Source organism: Zingiber officinale, chromosome 7B, assembly GCF_018446385.1.
Source record: "Zingiber officinale cultivar Zhangliang chromosome 7B, Zo_v1.1, whole genome shotgun sequence".
NCBI lineage: Eukaryota > Viridiplantae > Streptophyta > Magnoliopsida > Zingiberales > Zingiberaceae > Zingiber > Zingiber officinale.
Genome location: NC_055999.1, coordinates 19,009,648 through 19,025,287, shown reverse-complemented (window position 1 = coordinate 19,025,287; position 15,640 = coordinate 19,009,648). Strand labels below are relative to the sequence as shown.

The following is a 15,640-nucleotide window of genomic DNA, read 5'->3' as shown; positions in this document are numbered from 1 at the left end:
TAAAATAATTCATCCTCGATCGAAGTTGGTTCACGGGTCTGTTGTAAAAAAGTTTAGATTTTTAATTTGAAAAAAAAATCATGATTTAAAATTGGTTAGTCTGTGATAAGATTCTCATTCTCTTATTAATTCTGCAAAACCAGCTCTATATCTACCTGTCTCCTTCATCTTTAGCAAGCATATTACTGTTAAGCCTAGCTAGCCATGGAGGAGAAAGCCAAGTACTTGATGATAGCAAAAAGAAGACCGAGGGACGAGATGTCGGTGTTCCTCAATCCTTCTCGGCATCCAGCTGATCACCTTGTGGTTCCTTCTTTCTCCTTTGTCGAGTCGCCTACGTGGGACGAAGAGGCTTTCGCGAGAGACTCTGCCCACTTGGGCGGCTGCATATGGCCTCCCCGGTCCTACTCCTGCTCCTTTTGCGGCCGAGAGTTCCGGTCGGCACAAGCCCTCGGCGGCCACATGAACGTCCACCGTAAGGACCGGGCCATACTCAAGCAGTACAACTCCAGCGCAAGCCCCACAGGATCGGAAACCTTAGAGACTAGCAGTGAGCCATGTAGTACTATCAACCAAGCTAACCCTAACCCTAACCCTAATTCCAATTTCAAGGTGTGTTCACCAATTGCCTTTAATGGTTATCAAAAGGAGGCTCTTTTCTTTGAGGAGAGACCCACTTTGCAGCTGCTGAATGAAATTGATTTGAGCAAGCAAGTAATTCGAGGGACGCGAGATGAGACAAACAAAGAAGAAGAGGAGGAGGAGGAGGAGGAGGAGGAATTGTTTAAGATAAGCATGAACAAAAGAAGAAGAACTGATCCGGATTCGCCTTTCTTGATCAATACAATTGGAGTCAACCTCCATGCGGAGGAGTTGGATCTTGAGCTAAGGCTTGGAGATGCCCCTCAGGTTAAGTAGTAGATCATGATCATAATCATTTCAATCGATCATATTGCAAAAGATTTAAACTTTTGTGCTTGGATATGATATATACTTTATATGTTATAAACTTCTTCTCTTCTCTTATTTGTTGTCTGTGACCTTGAAGAGCTTGTTTCTGTTTTGGTTTATTCTTAATTCTATGAATATTTCTCAAGTTATGTTTGTGACAGATGTGGAGAAATTAATTAAGCATAATGTTTCCATGTTAATTTTATCTGATATATATATAGTCCTCTAGCTATATATCTTAATTTCTTTGTAATTCCTTCTTCTCGTTATCATATATGAATGGCCTTAATTTATTCTTAGTTTTTTTTATGGAAAAAATATCAAGTTATTGTTGTATTTAGTTCTCTTTTCAATATCTTGTGCAACGTAACCAAATTAGTAACTTATAATTTAAGGAAAGTGGCCTCTTCACATCTCATGCTTTTGTTCAAGCAGATCTGTGATCTGATTACTTGGCACCATCAAATTCATAACTAAACACCAGCTATAATTTTATTTTTACTGATCCACACAGTATATATATATATGCTGCTAAAATGTACTTAGCTTGCTGTTGGATATTGTACCTATTCATACTGCTGATTATTATAGCTCCCCTTTGGTAATCTAAATTACGTATATTTTCTTGTTCTCCTTCGTTTTTCTAATCTTTCTTTCGATCATTTTTCTTCTTTTTTCCTTTTTCTGTATACACGCAATTGCATGGCATGGCACAAGCACGTCTCAGTCCAAACCTAAACGAAGGAATCCTATCCATATAACTAATCTAATGCCTCGAGGGAATAACATGCATGCTCATATATATATATATATATATATATATAATTATAATTAATGTGGCAAATTAATTAAAATGAACAAGGAATTAATGTGGGAAGATTAGATTAATGAGTTGGCGTGGCAGATTATTAGTCACAAGGAGGGAAGTGTTTTTGAATTGGCGAGATCAGAGAATATATGAAATCAAAGGTGCCCTCTTACTATTCTTTATGGTTTGCACTGCGGTAACAGACAAAAAGCAGGATGAAATCTGCCTGTTGATGATCATGTGTTAGATTCCATTTTTCTTTCTAACTTCGAGAACAATTAATTAATTACTTACATGATGCCATGCATGTTTTAATTTGGAGAACATTGATAAGAGATAATTGTAAAGGTTCTTGCAAATTAAATATTTAAGACATTTAGTTTCTGAGCTAGCGTTCTAGTCCATAAGAGATCATTTAGTTCTTTCTAGCTAGCTACTACTGCTGTAATGAGCATCTGCAAGTAAAATGACCACAAAAACGCAATGAGCAGTAGTGTAATGAATGCTATAATTCATTTCTTCTAAAAAAATATATAGTTCAAGAACACAGCGAACAAACAAGAGTTATTTGGATACCAGAGTTTGAAGGGATTTAGTCGTAACTGATAGATCTGTAGTGGACTTGGTTGGCATTAACATTCTAAAGAAAACTGAGTTAGAAGACTGAACTAGAAGATTATGTAGGTCAATTTTTGCAGTTATTGCACAATCAGAAGCAATTATAAGATGAAGGATGATTAACAATAGAATAACAACAACTAATTTTTATTCCACTAGATGAGATCATATCTCTCTTTCTATGGTGCATTATTTTATCCACTACTATATTTAAATAAATTTTATCTTATTTTATTTTTAATCAAGTCATATTTTATCTTATGCTTCCTCACTTGTTTGATCTGCATACTTATAATTTTATTACATTGGATAACTGGATTATTTAAATTGATAATCTAAGTACATATTCTTATCATCTTAAATATGTTTCTTGGAGTTTTTCTTGGATAGGCGTAACTTCGACTTTCTCTTTATTAATGTTATCATGTTTTAGTTTGTTTATTCTAACATGTCTACGCATTCATCTTAACATCCTCATTTTTCTAAATTTTATTTTTTACTCGTGTGCTTGAATCATAATATAGCATTCAATTTTATATAACATAGTAAATTTAATCATCATTAAGTTGCTTGTGATCACTAGCTATTAGTTAAAACATATCAAAGTTGGACTTCTCATTAGAATAAGTATCCAAGGGATTATTTTGCCATTGAATCAAAAATACTTGAATGAGTTACAAACAGAAAGAAAAATATTATGACTTGCATAAATCACCTTCAAGGCATAATTCAACTTTGTTATCTGATACTCCGTAATAATACGTAATTATCAAAGATGGGCCGGCCGGGTTAGGCCATAAGGAAAGAGGAGGTTGGGCTCATAACGTTGATTTAAGAAGAAGCTAAATCCTAGAAACTTAACATACTTATAAAAAAACACTACAATGGTCTTGATCATTCAAAACCAGTATGACTGTGTTATGATTTCTCCAATATATTGATTCTGATTTTTGAACAACAACATCACACAAGTTCTAATCTTTCAAAATTAATACCACTATGTTATGATTTGCCCAATATATCAGTGTTGATTTTTGAAAATCAACATAACAATGATCCTAATTCTTCTAAACCAACGCTACTGTGTTGTGATTTCTCTAATACAGTGGTCACAACAGGACTGATTATTTGAAATCAACACTGCATTGTGATTTCTCCAATACAATGGTGATGAATAATCAATATCCTTCAAAACCAATTCTCATAACTCCACGAAGGAGACTCAAAATCACGATTGCACATCATATCTACCTTCTTTACACTCTCCTCTTCCGCACCATGTCTAGGTTTCAGAATTTCACATATGTAGGATCGGTGCGCGTCAATAAAAGGAGCGAGAGAGAATATCAACTGTCTTTTTTTTTTTTTTTTAAATTTCGTTGTTTGTTCTTTCTATCAAGGTCAATATGCAGCGGAATATAAATAAATAATAAAAATGAAAGAACATGCAAGATTTACTTAGTTCTTAACCTTCTAGTGTCAGTACACTCAAGGCTTAATCACAGAAGGTGTTAGTCCACTAGTGGTCTCATTTCCCGATATTTTTTGGAGGCGGAGAAATTTGTCTTACAGTTTAACAAGCACAAAAAATATTATAAATTAAGACATAGCTTGTAAATAGAAAGACAAACAAATGATAGCAGTTGATCCGGAAGTCTTGAGCACAATACACTCCTCCTGGAGAGCTTCACCTTGCTATGTGTTTCTTTCGAGCATAGAGATAAAATGGTAAAAAGTTTGTTGATCTTGAATGTAGAGCCTTTGTCTCTATTTCATATTCTTATCTAGATGAAGTCATATTTAAATGAAACCATATTTGGATAAGCCTTATTTTTGACAACTCATTAATATATATATATATATATATTTTAAAAAATCATATAGGTAGTGATGATTTGATAAAATCAACAAAGGAAGTGATGTTTTTAAAAAATCAACACCAATCACTACAAAAAAACTGTAATTTAGGGACGAAAATTTGCAACGAAAAATATTCGTTGCAAATTTGCAACAGCATTTGCAACGAAAAACAAATTTGTCGCTAATTAGCAACTAAAATAGCAACGAAATAAATTCGTCGGATATTAACAACAAATATATTTTCGTCGCAGAATTCGTTGCCAATCAGCGTCAAAATCTAAATTTCGTTGGAAAATTTATGCAATTTTGCGACAAATCTCTGGATTTGTTGCTAATTGCCAACGAATAAATATTTGTAGGCAAATTTGACGCAATTTAGGGACGAAATTTCAAATTCGTCCCTAATTTACTGTTTTTAAGACAAGTAGCGAATGATTCGCAAGAAGCTTTCTTTTCTCGGAACAAATTTCTATGCATTCGTATCGATCTTATGATCATAATGATGACATGAATTTATTTTTTTAACTAATATTTTTGGGTTTTTTAAAATTTGAAAATGATTATTTTAATTGTTGATAAAAAATTTTTAAACCCCAAAATAGTGGAAAAAATGTTTAGGGCCATCATTGCAATCAGGTGATCGATACGAACGCATAGGAACTAATTTTGTGTCATTCTGAGTTGTCTAGGTCATGCATCCGTATTTTTATTGTTTAATTTTATAATTTAAGAAAATTAGAGATCTGGGACGAACTCCAAAATTCGTCCCAGATCTGGGACAAACTCTGGAGTTCGTCCCAAACTGTAAATATTAAAAAATTAGAAAAAAAATCTTTCAAAAAATAAAAACTAGACTTATAGAGCTCCGAATAACGCGGAATAAATTTCTATGCATTCGTATCGATCTTATGATAACAATGATCGCACGAAATTAATTTTTTAGCAAATATTTTCAAGTTTTTTAATTTCCGAAAATGATTAATTTAATTTTTTATAAAAAAATTTATCAACCCCAAAAGATATAGTGGAAAAAATGTTCGGGGTCATCAATGCGATCAGAAGATCGATACGAACACATAAGAATTGGTTTCGTGTCATTCTGAGGTTTCTAGGTCATGCATCCGTATTTTTATTATTTACTTTTATAATTTAATAAAATTATAGATCTGGGACAAACTCCAAAGTTCGTCCCAGATCTGGGACGAACTGTGGAGTTCGTCCCAAACTGTAAATATTAGAAAATTAGGAAAAAAATCTTTCAAAAAATAAAAACTTGACCTATAGAACTCGGATTGGCGCGAAACAAATTTCTATGCATTCGTATCGATCTTATGATCATAATGATGACACGATATTATTTTTTTAGCTAATATTTTCGGGTTTTTTAATTTTTGAAAATAATTATTTAAATTTTTGATAAAAAAATTTATCAACCCCAACATATATAGTGGAAAAAATGTTTGGGGCCATCATTGCGACGAAAATTTTGGGAAAATTCGTCCCTAAATTACAGTTTTTTTGTTGTGAATATATTGATGTTTTAATATAATCAACATCAATATGGTGATATTTTAATGAAATCAATGCCAAAGTGTAATGCATTAACCAAAACAATACTAAAATAAATTATTTTTTTAGTTATTTATTTTTAAATTTATACTCTTTTATGTTTTAATTTAATTTATTTTTTTTCTCTATTTTAGTTAGATATTTAAAAGATAAAAATATTTTTTTATTAACGCTCGTTTTATTTTAATTTTTTTATTAATATTCTTTGGCATTTTTATTTTTTATTAAAATTTAAAAAAATTATATGGATAAATTTAGGAGATCAGTTTAATGATATAATTGCTTTTTAAATGAGTTTTTTTTAGATTAATGAATTTTGCATGAAACTATTTGATTTTGTTATTTGGTTCGATTTAAAATAAAGAAATTAATTTTTTTACTTTAATTTAGGGTTAAAAGACAGAAAGAGTATTTTTGAAATTATGGGTGCCTTTTGAAAAATACAAAAAATGGTACGATTTTGGAATTTTGAAATTTGAAGTGTGATCTTTGGTAAAAAGCTGTGGTAAAAGAAAGCGATTGAAATCCAAATTTTTTTTTTTTTTTAAATAGTATTTTTTTAATATAAAAAAAAGTTCATTTAAGCTTTTATCCCAAATACATTTATCAAAAAGAAGTGGACGAATAATGTCTCGATCCATTCATGGGCAATCCAATAGACTCCACCAGATGAAGTCAGGCTACCATCAGTCCACGTCACCTTATCCACAACCAACAAATCTAAACCCGTATCCACCACTAAATACGGAGCATGCAGCTGACGTGGACTAATCCAACCTCTCCCTTATAACTGTAACAGGCGGCCGGAGACTCGATCAAACTCAGCAAAAAACAATGGCTTCTGCAACTCCCATTTCTCCTCCCTCCCTGCTCTCCTCCTCCGCCGCCTCCAAGCTTCGCCTGACTCCACCGCCGACCGCCGCCTTCCCTTCCTCCAGAAGAACGCGGCCCGCTTCCCGACCGGTGACGGTGGTCGCGGCCATCGGAGAGGTATCCTCCAACAGCACCACCTTCCTGGTGGCCGGAGCCATCGCCGTGGGGCTCATCGGCACTGCGTTTCCAATTCTGTTCGCTCGCAAAGACATGTAATTTAAATCTGCTGCATTATAAGTCGCTTGGCGTTGATGGGATTAAGTGTGATTACGAGATCTAAAATGTGCATGTATATTTGTAGATGCCCGGAGTGCGACGGAGCAGGATTTATACGGCGGTCGGAGGTGGCGCTGAGGGCGAACGCGGCGAGGAAAGATGAAGCTCAAATAGTTTGCCCTAATTGTAATGGCCTGGGGAAACTGAGGCAAGTCGACAAGTAGGAGAACCAATTTGAAATTCGAGGTGGTAATTTGTAAGAGGCCCATCAAATCATAAATTACGTCCTCAAATTGTGTATCGTCGTTGTGATTTTGCATTTCTGAGTGTATGATGAGCACGGTTTTAATGCTTGTATTGTAATTAATCAGAGACTTGTAAGGTTGAGGGTTATTTTGTGGAGTGCGTTGTGTATTTTTCACTTTTCTATTAAATATATTTCTCGGTTTTTGAGTATTATTTTTTTTGAATGTTTGTGACAAAAATAGAATTACGGACAAATTAAGATTCGTGTGAAGTGTGAACACAGAAATTTGAAGGCTACTATTTTTTTTTTATAAAAAAAAAGGAAAAAAAAATGAAAATTATAATTGTCAAGAATGGGATTCGAACCCATGCCCTTTCGGACCAGTACCTGAAACTGGCGCCTTAGACCAACTCGGCCATCTTGACATTTGGTTATCCTTTGAAATTCTATCTATTTATGAGTAAATTAGAACAACAGCTCTTTGCATTGATCTCTTCCCAACTATATGCTATTAAAAGAATTGAGAGAGACAGAGATTAATACAAACGTTGGACATGTTATTCTCACTCACATGTCCCCTCTCAGAAGAATGCCTCAGCAGCATCTGTTCAATAGCCAGAGCATTAAGAAGGACTGCTCCAATCTTAATTAAATATAAATTTCCTTAAAATTAAAAGGACCTTATTCATAATTAATAAATGTACACAGATAGACCTTACCTAGAAGTGGAAGAAAAGCTTATCTGGTGAGGGTGGACAACCATGTTGTAGAAATGCCTGAAATCAAACCGTGTGTTAAATAATTTGTGGTTGTCTAATTCTTTAATATGGCAATGAAAAGATGTAGCTGCACATGCATGCTTTTGCTTGTAGCTGCGAAAACTTGGATCAATAGCAGAAAACTTGTATCAGTTATAGAAATCATTAAGTACAGAAAAAAAAAAAATAAAGTTTTTTTTTTTTTTTTTGATAATCTTATTAAAGTTAATAAATTTATTAATATAAATTGTTCAAAATAATAATGGAAAGATTAAATAAAACATACAATCATAATAATTATAAATATAGTAATAAAATAGATTTAGAAATATTATTTTTACTATTTAATTCATGTCAATCTTGATTGCGTGCCAAATATAATAAATCACAATTGATTGAAACCAATTAGAGATTATTTCCATTATTGTCATTACCCTCCGACAAACTCAACGGGAGTGCCTGAACGTTGAGTTTGAGTGCTAACTTGGTGAAATATTGTCTAAATAATGACTTAGTAAATATATCAGCAATTTGATCTTCCGTAAAGATATAAGAGACTGAAAGTTGTCGAGTCGCCACACGCTCACGAACAAAATGGAAATCAATCTCTACATGCTTGGTACGAGCATGCAAAACAGGATTTGCTGCAAGATAAGTTGCTCCAATATTATCACACCATATTTTAGGTGTAGCAGTTGGGAAAAAGTGTAATTCTGAAAGAAGAGATTGTAGCCAAATAATTTCTGACGTTGCGTTAGCGATAGCTTTATATTCATCTTCAGTACTCGAGCGAGAGACTGTAGGTTGCTTCTTTGAAAGTCAGAAAATAAGATTTCGCCCAAGAAATATAGCATATCCACTAGTAGAACGTCTATCTTCGGGGGATCCAGTCCAATCTACATCACTGTAGGCAATCAACTCTCGTGAAGACTGACGATATAAAAGAAGATCATGTAGAATAGTGCCTTTGAGATATCGAAGAATTCTCTTAACACCTTCCCAATGATGGTCAGTAGGAGCATGCATAAATTGACAGACACGATTCACATCGAAAGCAATATCGAGTTGTGTAATTGTGATATATTGGAGGACACCAACAATACTACGGTAGATCTGGAGCTCAGACATCGAAGAGGAGGATGAAGGTGCAGTGAAACCACCCTCAATGATTGGTGTCGAGATAGGACGTGCACCATCCATTTTAGCTCGTTGTAGGAGCCCAGTAATGTATTTGCTCTGATGATGATATTCCTCGACAAATGCTTCCTCTAAGCGATATTTATACACGATGTCAACCAGTTTCCACTCGTTATCCTCTTCCACGTGCTCTTCTTGCTTCTTCAAATTTTATTGAACCTTCTAGTTTTACATAGGCAGTCAAAGATCCAAATTGGCGTGCTACGATGGCTACAGAATTTGATGCTCTTTTTCGTAATGTAACTTGGAGCTTGATTTCAATCAATTGGTATTTATTATATTTGGCACGCAATCAAGATCGACATGAATCAAATAGTAAAAATAATATTTCCAAGTCTATTATATTACTATGTTTATGATTATTATGATTGCATGTCTTATTTAATCTTTCCATTATTGTTTTGAACAATTTTTATAAATAAACCTATTGACTTTAGTAATAAGATTATCAAAAAGCTTTATATTATTTCTTTCCTCTACTTATTGATTTCTACATGGTAACAGAGCTACTCGGAGATGAGAGGTCAGACGAACGAGAATCAAAACTAGAGAGTGGATCTCCACTAGTCACCGAGTCCACAGGAATTTGTGGAGATGGAACATGAGAATCAGAACTAGAGAGTGGATCACCACTAGCCGCTGAGTCTTCAGGAATTTATGGAGATGGAGGAGGACCCAAGATATCATCTCCCCTTGTTCTTTCAATATGTCCAGATGGAGCAATCTGTGGGGATTCTAGTATATTACTCGGTGATATTAGAAATGTACCTTGATTATCTGAAGGAGGATCCGAGGTAGCAACTGCACACAAAAAAAGAGATTCATTAAAAGTAACATGTCGAGAAATATATATCCGTCCAATCGAAACACGGAGGCAACGATACCCATGATGCAAATTACTATAACCAAGAAAAACACATTGTTGAGAGCGAGGGTTTAACTTGTGTTTAGAGTAAGGTCGTAGCCAAGGATAACATGCGCAACCAAAGATACAGAGGAAGGAGTAATCTGGAGAATAATTATAAAGTATTTCCAAGGGACACTTGTTTTGAAGTAGTGTAGTGGGTAAACGATTGATAAGGTAGACTACGGTTTGGACGGTGTCATCCCAAAATTTAAGTAGAACTGAGGCATGATTAAGAAGAGCTAAGACAGTTTCAACCATATGACGATGTTTTCTTTCAGCGGATCTATTTTGTTCAGGAGTATGGGGACAAGAGACTCGGTGGAGGATGCCAGAAGAAGTAAGATGACGATGAAGCGCTTGATACTCTCCTCCCCAGTCAGAATGAAGGGAGAGTATTTTTCGATCAAAATATCTCTCAATATGCTTTTGAAAACGACAAAAAATATCAAAGAGATCATATTTTCTTTTCATAGGAAAAATCTAAGTGAACTTGCTAAAGTTATCAATAAAAATAATATAATAAAGAAAACCCTGATTAGAAAGAATAGGAGCAGGACCCCATGCATCAGAGTAAATAATTTCTAAAGGAAAACTACAGTTGCGAGTAGAGGAAACAAAAGGTAGTTTATGATATTTTGCTTTCATACAAGCTTCACATAAATGAGATGATGCCGCTAAAGAAGTTGGTAAACCAAAATGATTAATAATATTCTGAACAAGACGTAGAGACGGATGACCAAAACGTGCATGCCACGAGAATTTATCCGTGCGTTCTCCAACAAAGGTTTTGAGAGAGGTGGGTTGAAGATGATAAAGATCGTTTTTAGTGTCCCCTTGAAGTAGAATAGTTCCTGTCACGGGATCCTTCACAAGACAATGATTAGGGTGAAATTCAAAAAATACATTATTATCAAGAGCAAATTGACGGACAGAAAACAAATTTTTAGTAATAGAAGGAACATAAAGAGTGTTGCGTATGCGAAAAGTACGACCATATGAATGAAAGGATGTGTTTCCAATGTTAGCTATTTGGAAATCTGAGCCATTGCCTATTTGTAGCATGTCGGGTCCATGATAAGGTGAAGCTTCTGTAAGGATATTATACTCCGGTGTAATATGATGAGTAGCTCCAGAATCCGGATGCCATCCTGGGATTTCTGGAACTGATGTCATTGCATTAGGAGGGATGGAGAGTGAAAATGCTCCAGAATTAGATGATTGAGTACCAGATTGCCAAGATGAGGGAGAGGGTCGACTTGATGATACAAGTCCTCGAAAATTTGAATAATATCTTTTATAACAATTTTGAGCATCATGACCATAATTAAAGCAAATTTGACAGCGTTCTCGACCTCGACCTCTACTCGACCTCTACTCGACCTCGACCCCGACCCCACCCTCGAAAACCTCCAAATTGATTTTGTTGACCATATTGGGAGGAGGCTGATTATGTTGATCAGGTTGTGGAGCCTTGCTAAGCATGTGTGCCGATAAAGATAGAGAATCTGACATCCTTTGAGATTGTATTTGGGATTCATGAGTTTTCCTTTAGAAATTATTCACTCTGATGTGTGGGGTCATGCTTCTATTCTATGTACTCAAGGTTTTCTTTATTATGTTATTTTCATTGAAAATTTCAGCAAGTTTACTTAGATTTTTCCTATGAAAAGAAAGTCTGATCTCTTTGATATTTTCTGTTGTTTTCAAAAATAGGTTGAGCGCTATTTTGATTGTAAAATCCTCTCCCTTCATTCTGATTGGGGTGGAGAGTATCAAGCGCTTCATCGTCATCTTACTTCCTCTGACATCATCCATCGAGTCTCTTGTCCCCATACTCTTGAACAAAATGGATTCACCGAGAGAAAACATCGTCATGTGGTTGAAACTGCCTTAGCTCTTCTTAATCATGCCTCAGTTCCTCTTAAATTTTAGGATGATGCTGTCCAAAACGCAGTCTACCTTATCAATCATTTACCCACTCCACTACTTCAAAATAAGTGTCCCTTGGAAAGACTTTATAATTGTCTTCCAGATTACTCCTTCTTTTGTATCTTTGGTTGTGCATGTTATCCTTGGCTACGACCTTACTCTAAGCACAAGTTAAACCCTCGCTCTTTACAATGTGTTTTCCTTAGTTATAGTAATTTGCATCATGGGTACCGTTGCTTCCATATTTCAACTAGAGCTGTCAGACGGGCCAACCCATGGCGGGGCGGGTCGGCCCGTGGCGGGCTAACCATTTGGCGGGGCGGGGCGGGCCAACCCGCTAACTTGACGGGTTGAGAAATTTTCAACCCAACCCATTCTAAGGCGGGTTGCGGGTTTGGCGGGCCAACCCGCGGGCCCATCAAAATTTTTTAAAAAAATTAAAAAATATTTTATATCTTCAACATTTTACTTTGAAAAAGTTTTCTACAATTAAATGTATACTTAAACATATATTTTAAATATAAATGAACACAAATGAGTACTTATGTTGGATGAAAAGTACTATTTTTATTTCAAAATTATAACAAAGAAAGATAATAAATTGACCTAAAACTTAGCTTATATGTGTTTTTCAACCCGCGGGCCAACCCAAGCCCGAGCGGGCCGATCCGCGCGGGTCGCGGGCCTAGGCGGGTCGGCCCACGGCGGACTTGGGTTGATAAAATTCCAACCCAACCCGCTTAAATTGTTTGGCGGGGCGGGCCAACCCGACGGGCCCAACCCAAATTGACAGCTCTAATTTCAACCGGTCAGATATATATTTCTCGACATGTTACTTTTGATTAATCTCTATTTCCGTTTATAGTTGCTACCTCAGATCCTCTTTCAGATAATCAAGGCAACTATCTAATATCACCAAGCAACATACTAGAAGCCCCATATATTGATTCAACAGGACATATTGAAAGTACAAGGGGGGATGATATCTTGGGTCCTGCTCCATCTCCACAAGTTCCTGTAGACTCGACGGTTAGTGGTGATCCACTCTCTAGTTCTGATTCTCATCCGTCTGACCACTCTTCTCCAAGTAGCTCTGATGATGATATTCCTCGACGGATGCTTCCTCTAAGCGATATTTATGCACGATGTCAACCAGTTTCCACTCGTTATCCTCTTCCACATGCTCTTATCGCTTCTTCAAATTTTATTGAACCTTCTAGTTTTACACAGGCAGTCAAAGATCCAAATTGGCGTGCTGCGATGGCTACAGAATTTGATGCTCTTATTTGTAATGCAACCTGGAGCTTAGTCCCTCTTACCCCATCTATGAATATTATGGGCTCTAAATGAGTTTATCGAATTAAGTATCGTGCAGATGGTTCTATTGAACGTTACAAAGCTCGCCTTGTTGCTAAAGATTTAATCAACAACCAAGTATTGACTTCAATGATACTTTTAGTCCAGTCGTCAAAATTACAACTATCAGATTGCTACTATCTATAGCTGTAAGCTCCAATTGGCCAATACACCAATTAGATGTTTCCAATGTTTTCCTTCATGGACACATTGAAGAAACTGTTTATATGGAGCAACCTCCTAGATTCATCCATCCGCAACTTACAACACATGTGTGTCAACTTTAGAAATCTATATATGGTCTTCGACAGACACCTCGTGCATGATTTCATCGTCTATCTACCTGCTTCATACTCAGGGATTTTCTGGCTCAAAAACGTACTCTTCCTTATTCTACAAATGTCATGAGAAATTTTTAATATTTGTTCTGATTTTTATGGATGATATATTAATAACTGGTAGTGATCAAAATGATATTACTACTTTACTACATCTTCTCCGTCAAGAGTTTCCTATTCGGGATCTTGACAATGCTCATTTTTTCCTTGGCATAGAGTTTCTCTCACATTCTGAAGGATGTCTTCTCTCTCAAAGCAAATACATTACTGGGCTCCTACAACGAGATAAAATGGATGGTGCACGTCCTATCTCCACACCAATTATTGAGGGTGGTTTCACTGCACCTTCATCCTCCTCTTCTATGTCTGCCCCCCAGATCTACCATAGTATTGTTGGTGCCCTACAATATATCACAATTACACAACCCGATATTGTTTTTGCTGTGAATCATGCCTGTCAATTTATGCACTCTCCTACTGAACATTATTAGGAAGGTGTTAACCGAATTCTTTGATATCTTAAAGGAATTATTCTATATGGTCTTCTTTTATATCGTTAGTCTTCACGAGAGTTGATTGCCTACAGTGATGCAGATTGGGTTGGATCTCCCGAAGATAGACGTTCTACTAGTGGATATACTATATTTCTTGAGCGAAATCTTATTTCCTGGCTTTCAAAGAAGCAACCTACAGTCTCTCGCTCGAGTACTGAAGCTGAATATAAAGCTATCGCTAACGTAACGTCAGAAATTATTTGGCTACAATCTCTTCTTTCAGAATTATACTTTTTCTCTACTGCCACGCCTAAAATATGATGTGATAATATTGGAGCAACTTATCTTGCGGTAAATCCTATTTTTCATGCTCGTACTAAGCATGTAGAGATTGATTTTCATTTTGTTCGCTAGCGTGTGGCGACTTGACAACTTTCGATTTCTTATATCTCTACGGAAAATTAAATTACTGATATATTTACTAAACCATTTGTCACGACCCAGAGGAGAAGTACCAGACAAAAATCCGACATCATCTCCCTTATACCGATGACAATATGAAACATATATACATACATCACAACATATGAACATAAACAACATACTCATCAGCCCACACGGTTGGAACATATATAAAATAAAAACAATATAACCACACAGTTAATATACGCAGCCTACCCGGCTGGACATAATTGAATAAAATAGTTACGCAGTTAATATTTAGCCCACACGGTTGTATCAAAAACACAGCGGAAGAATGAAGAGAAAACCTACAATCCACAACTAAAGTTTACTAGCCAATTAGGCTTACACAACCACAAGATCACGAAAACAAAACTCCACGAATCAAACTCCAAACACAGGTCAATTCATACAATACCAAAATCGTTGTATACTAAAAATACAAGTAAAATGGAAATAAAACCGATATAATGCAGGACCAGGATTGGCAGCCGGCATCCCTCCAAGCATCCATGAATCATCTACTGCTACCTGGTGAAAGGAAACCAGTTTGCGAGGTGGTGAGTATTGGAACTCAGCGGGTAATGAAAGATAGTGCATGAACATAAAATAAACAAATAGAGAATGTCAAAAGGTATACAGTCTCATAAGGGAAGTAGCAGATACAAAATAAAATCATAATCAATGCTCATACCTGAAACCATATCCTAGGCTAGGTAATAGAAGGTCAGGAGTGGAACTAATCCGCTACAGTACTGCCTATAACTATAGAGGAAATGCATAAGGTATGTAAACATTTCCAATAAATAACCCAAGGTCTAACCACCTACAACGAGAGCATATCTCAACATACGACAGCATATCAGCATAAGTGAACAACAACAAGAAGCAACGATAGCATAAATATACCACAGCAACAGAAGTAAGCAATAACAGCATATGTAAACTGCAGTAGCCAAAGCAAGTATAATAACAGCATATGCACGGATGGTCACCCCGCCCACCTCTCTGCACCATGACCCCTGTATGGTCGATATGGTCGAGAGGCCGGATCGAT

General features: G+C 35.8%; 2 protein-coding genes and 1 non-coding gene across 3 annotated transcripts; 2 read left to right on the top strand and 1 right to left on the bottom strand.

Annotated features, from left to right (window-relative positions):
* The first annotated feature begins 204 nt into the window (after positions 1–204).
* On the top strand, positions 205–918 carry LOC122004222 (probable transcriptional regulator RABBIT EARS). Its single transcript, XM_042559143.1, has one exon. It carries the CDS (start codon positions 205–207, stop codon positions 916–918), a length of 714 nt encoding a protein of 237 aa, XP_042415077.1.
* A 5,696-nt stretch (positions 919–6,614) lies between these two features.
* On the top strand, positions 6,615–7,354 carry LOC122003618. Its single transcript, XM_042558698.1, has 2 exons — positions 6,615–6,891; positions 6,981–7,354. The coding sequence occupies exons 1-2, from the start codon at positions 6,641–6,643 to the stop codon at positions 7,117–7,119; spliced, it is 390 nt and encodes a 129-aa protein (XP_042414632.1). The 5' UTR covers positions 6,615–6,640; the 3' UTR covers positions 7,120–7,354.
* A 132-nt stretch (positions 7,355–7,486) lies between these two features.
* On the bottom strand, positions 7,487–7,567 carry TRNAL-CAG. Its single transcript has one exon. It is a non-coding gene; the product is annotated as a tRNA-Leu (tRNA).
* Between the last annotated feature and the right edge of the window lie 8,073 nt (positions 7,568–15,640).

What these genes read in the sequence shown, in the direction of transcription:
- LOC122003618 (XM_042558698.1), top strand. Translation starts at nt 6,641, where the DNA reads ATGGCTTCTGCAACTCCCATTTCTCCTCCCTCCCTGCTCTCCTCCTCC. An exon ending in CTGTTCGCTCGCAAAGACAT is followed by an intron (nt 6,892 to 6,980) that starts GTAATTTAAATC and finishes GTATATTTGTAG; the next exon opens with ATGCCCGGAGTGCGACGGAG.
- LOC122004222 (XM_042559143.1), top strand. Translation starts at nt 205, where the DNA reads ATGGAGGAGAAAGCCAAGTACTTGATGATAGCAAAAAGAAGACCGAGG.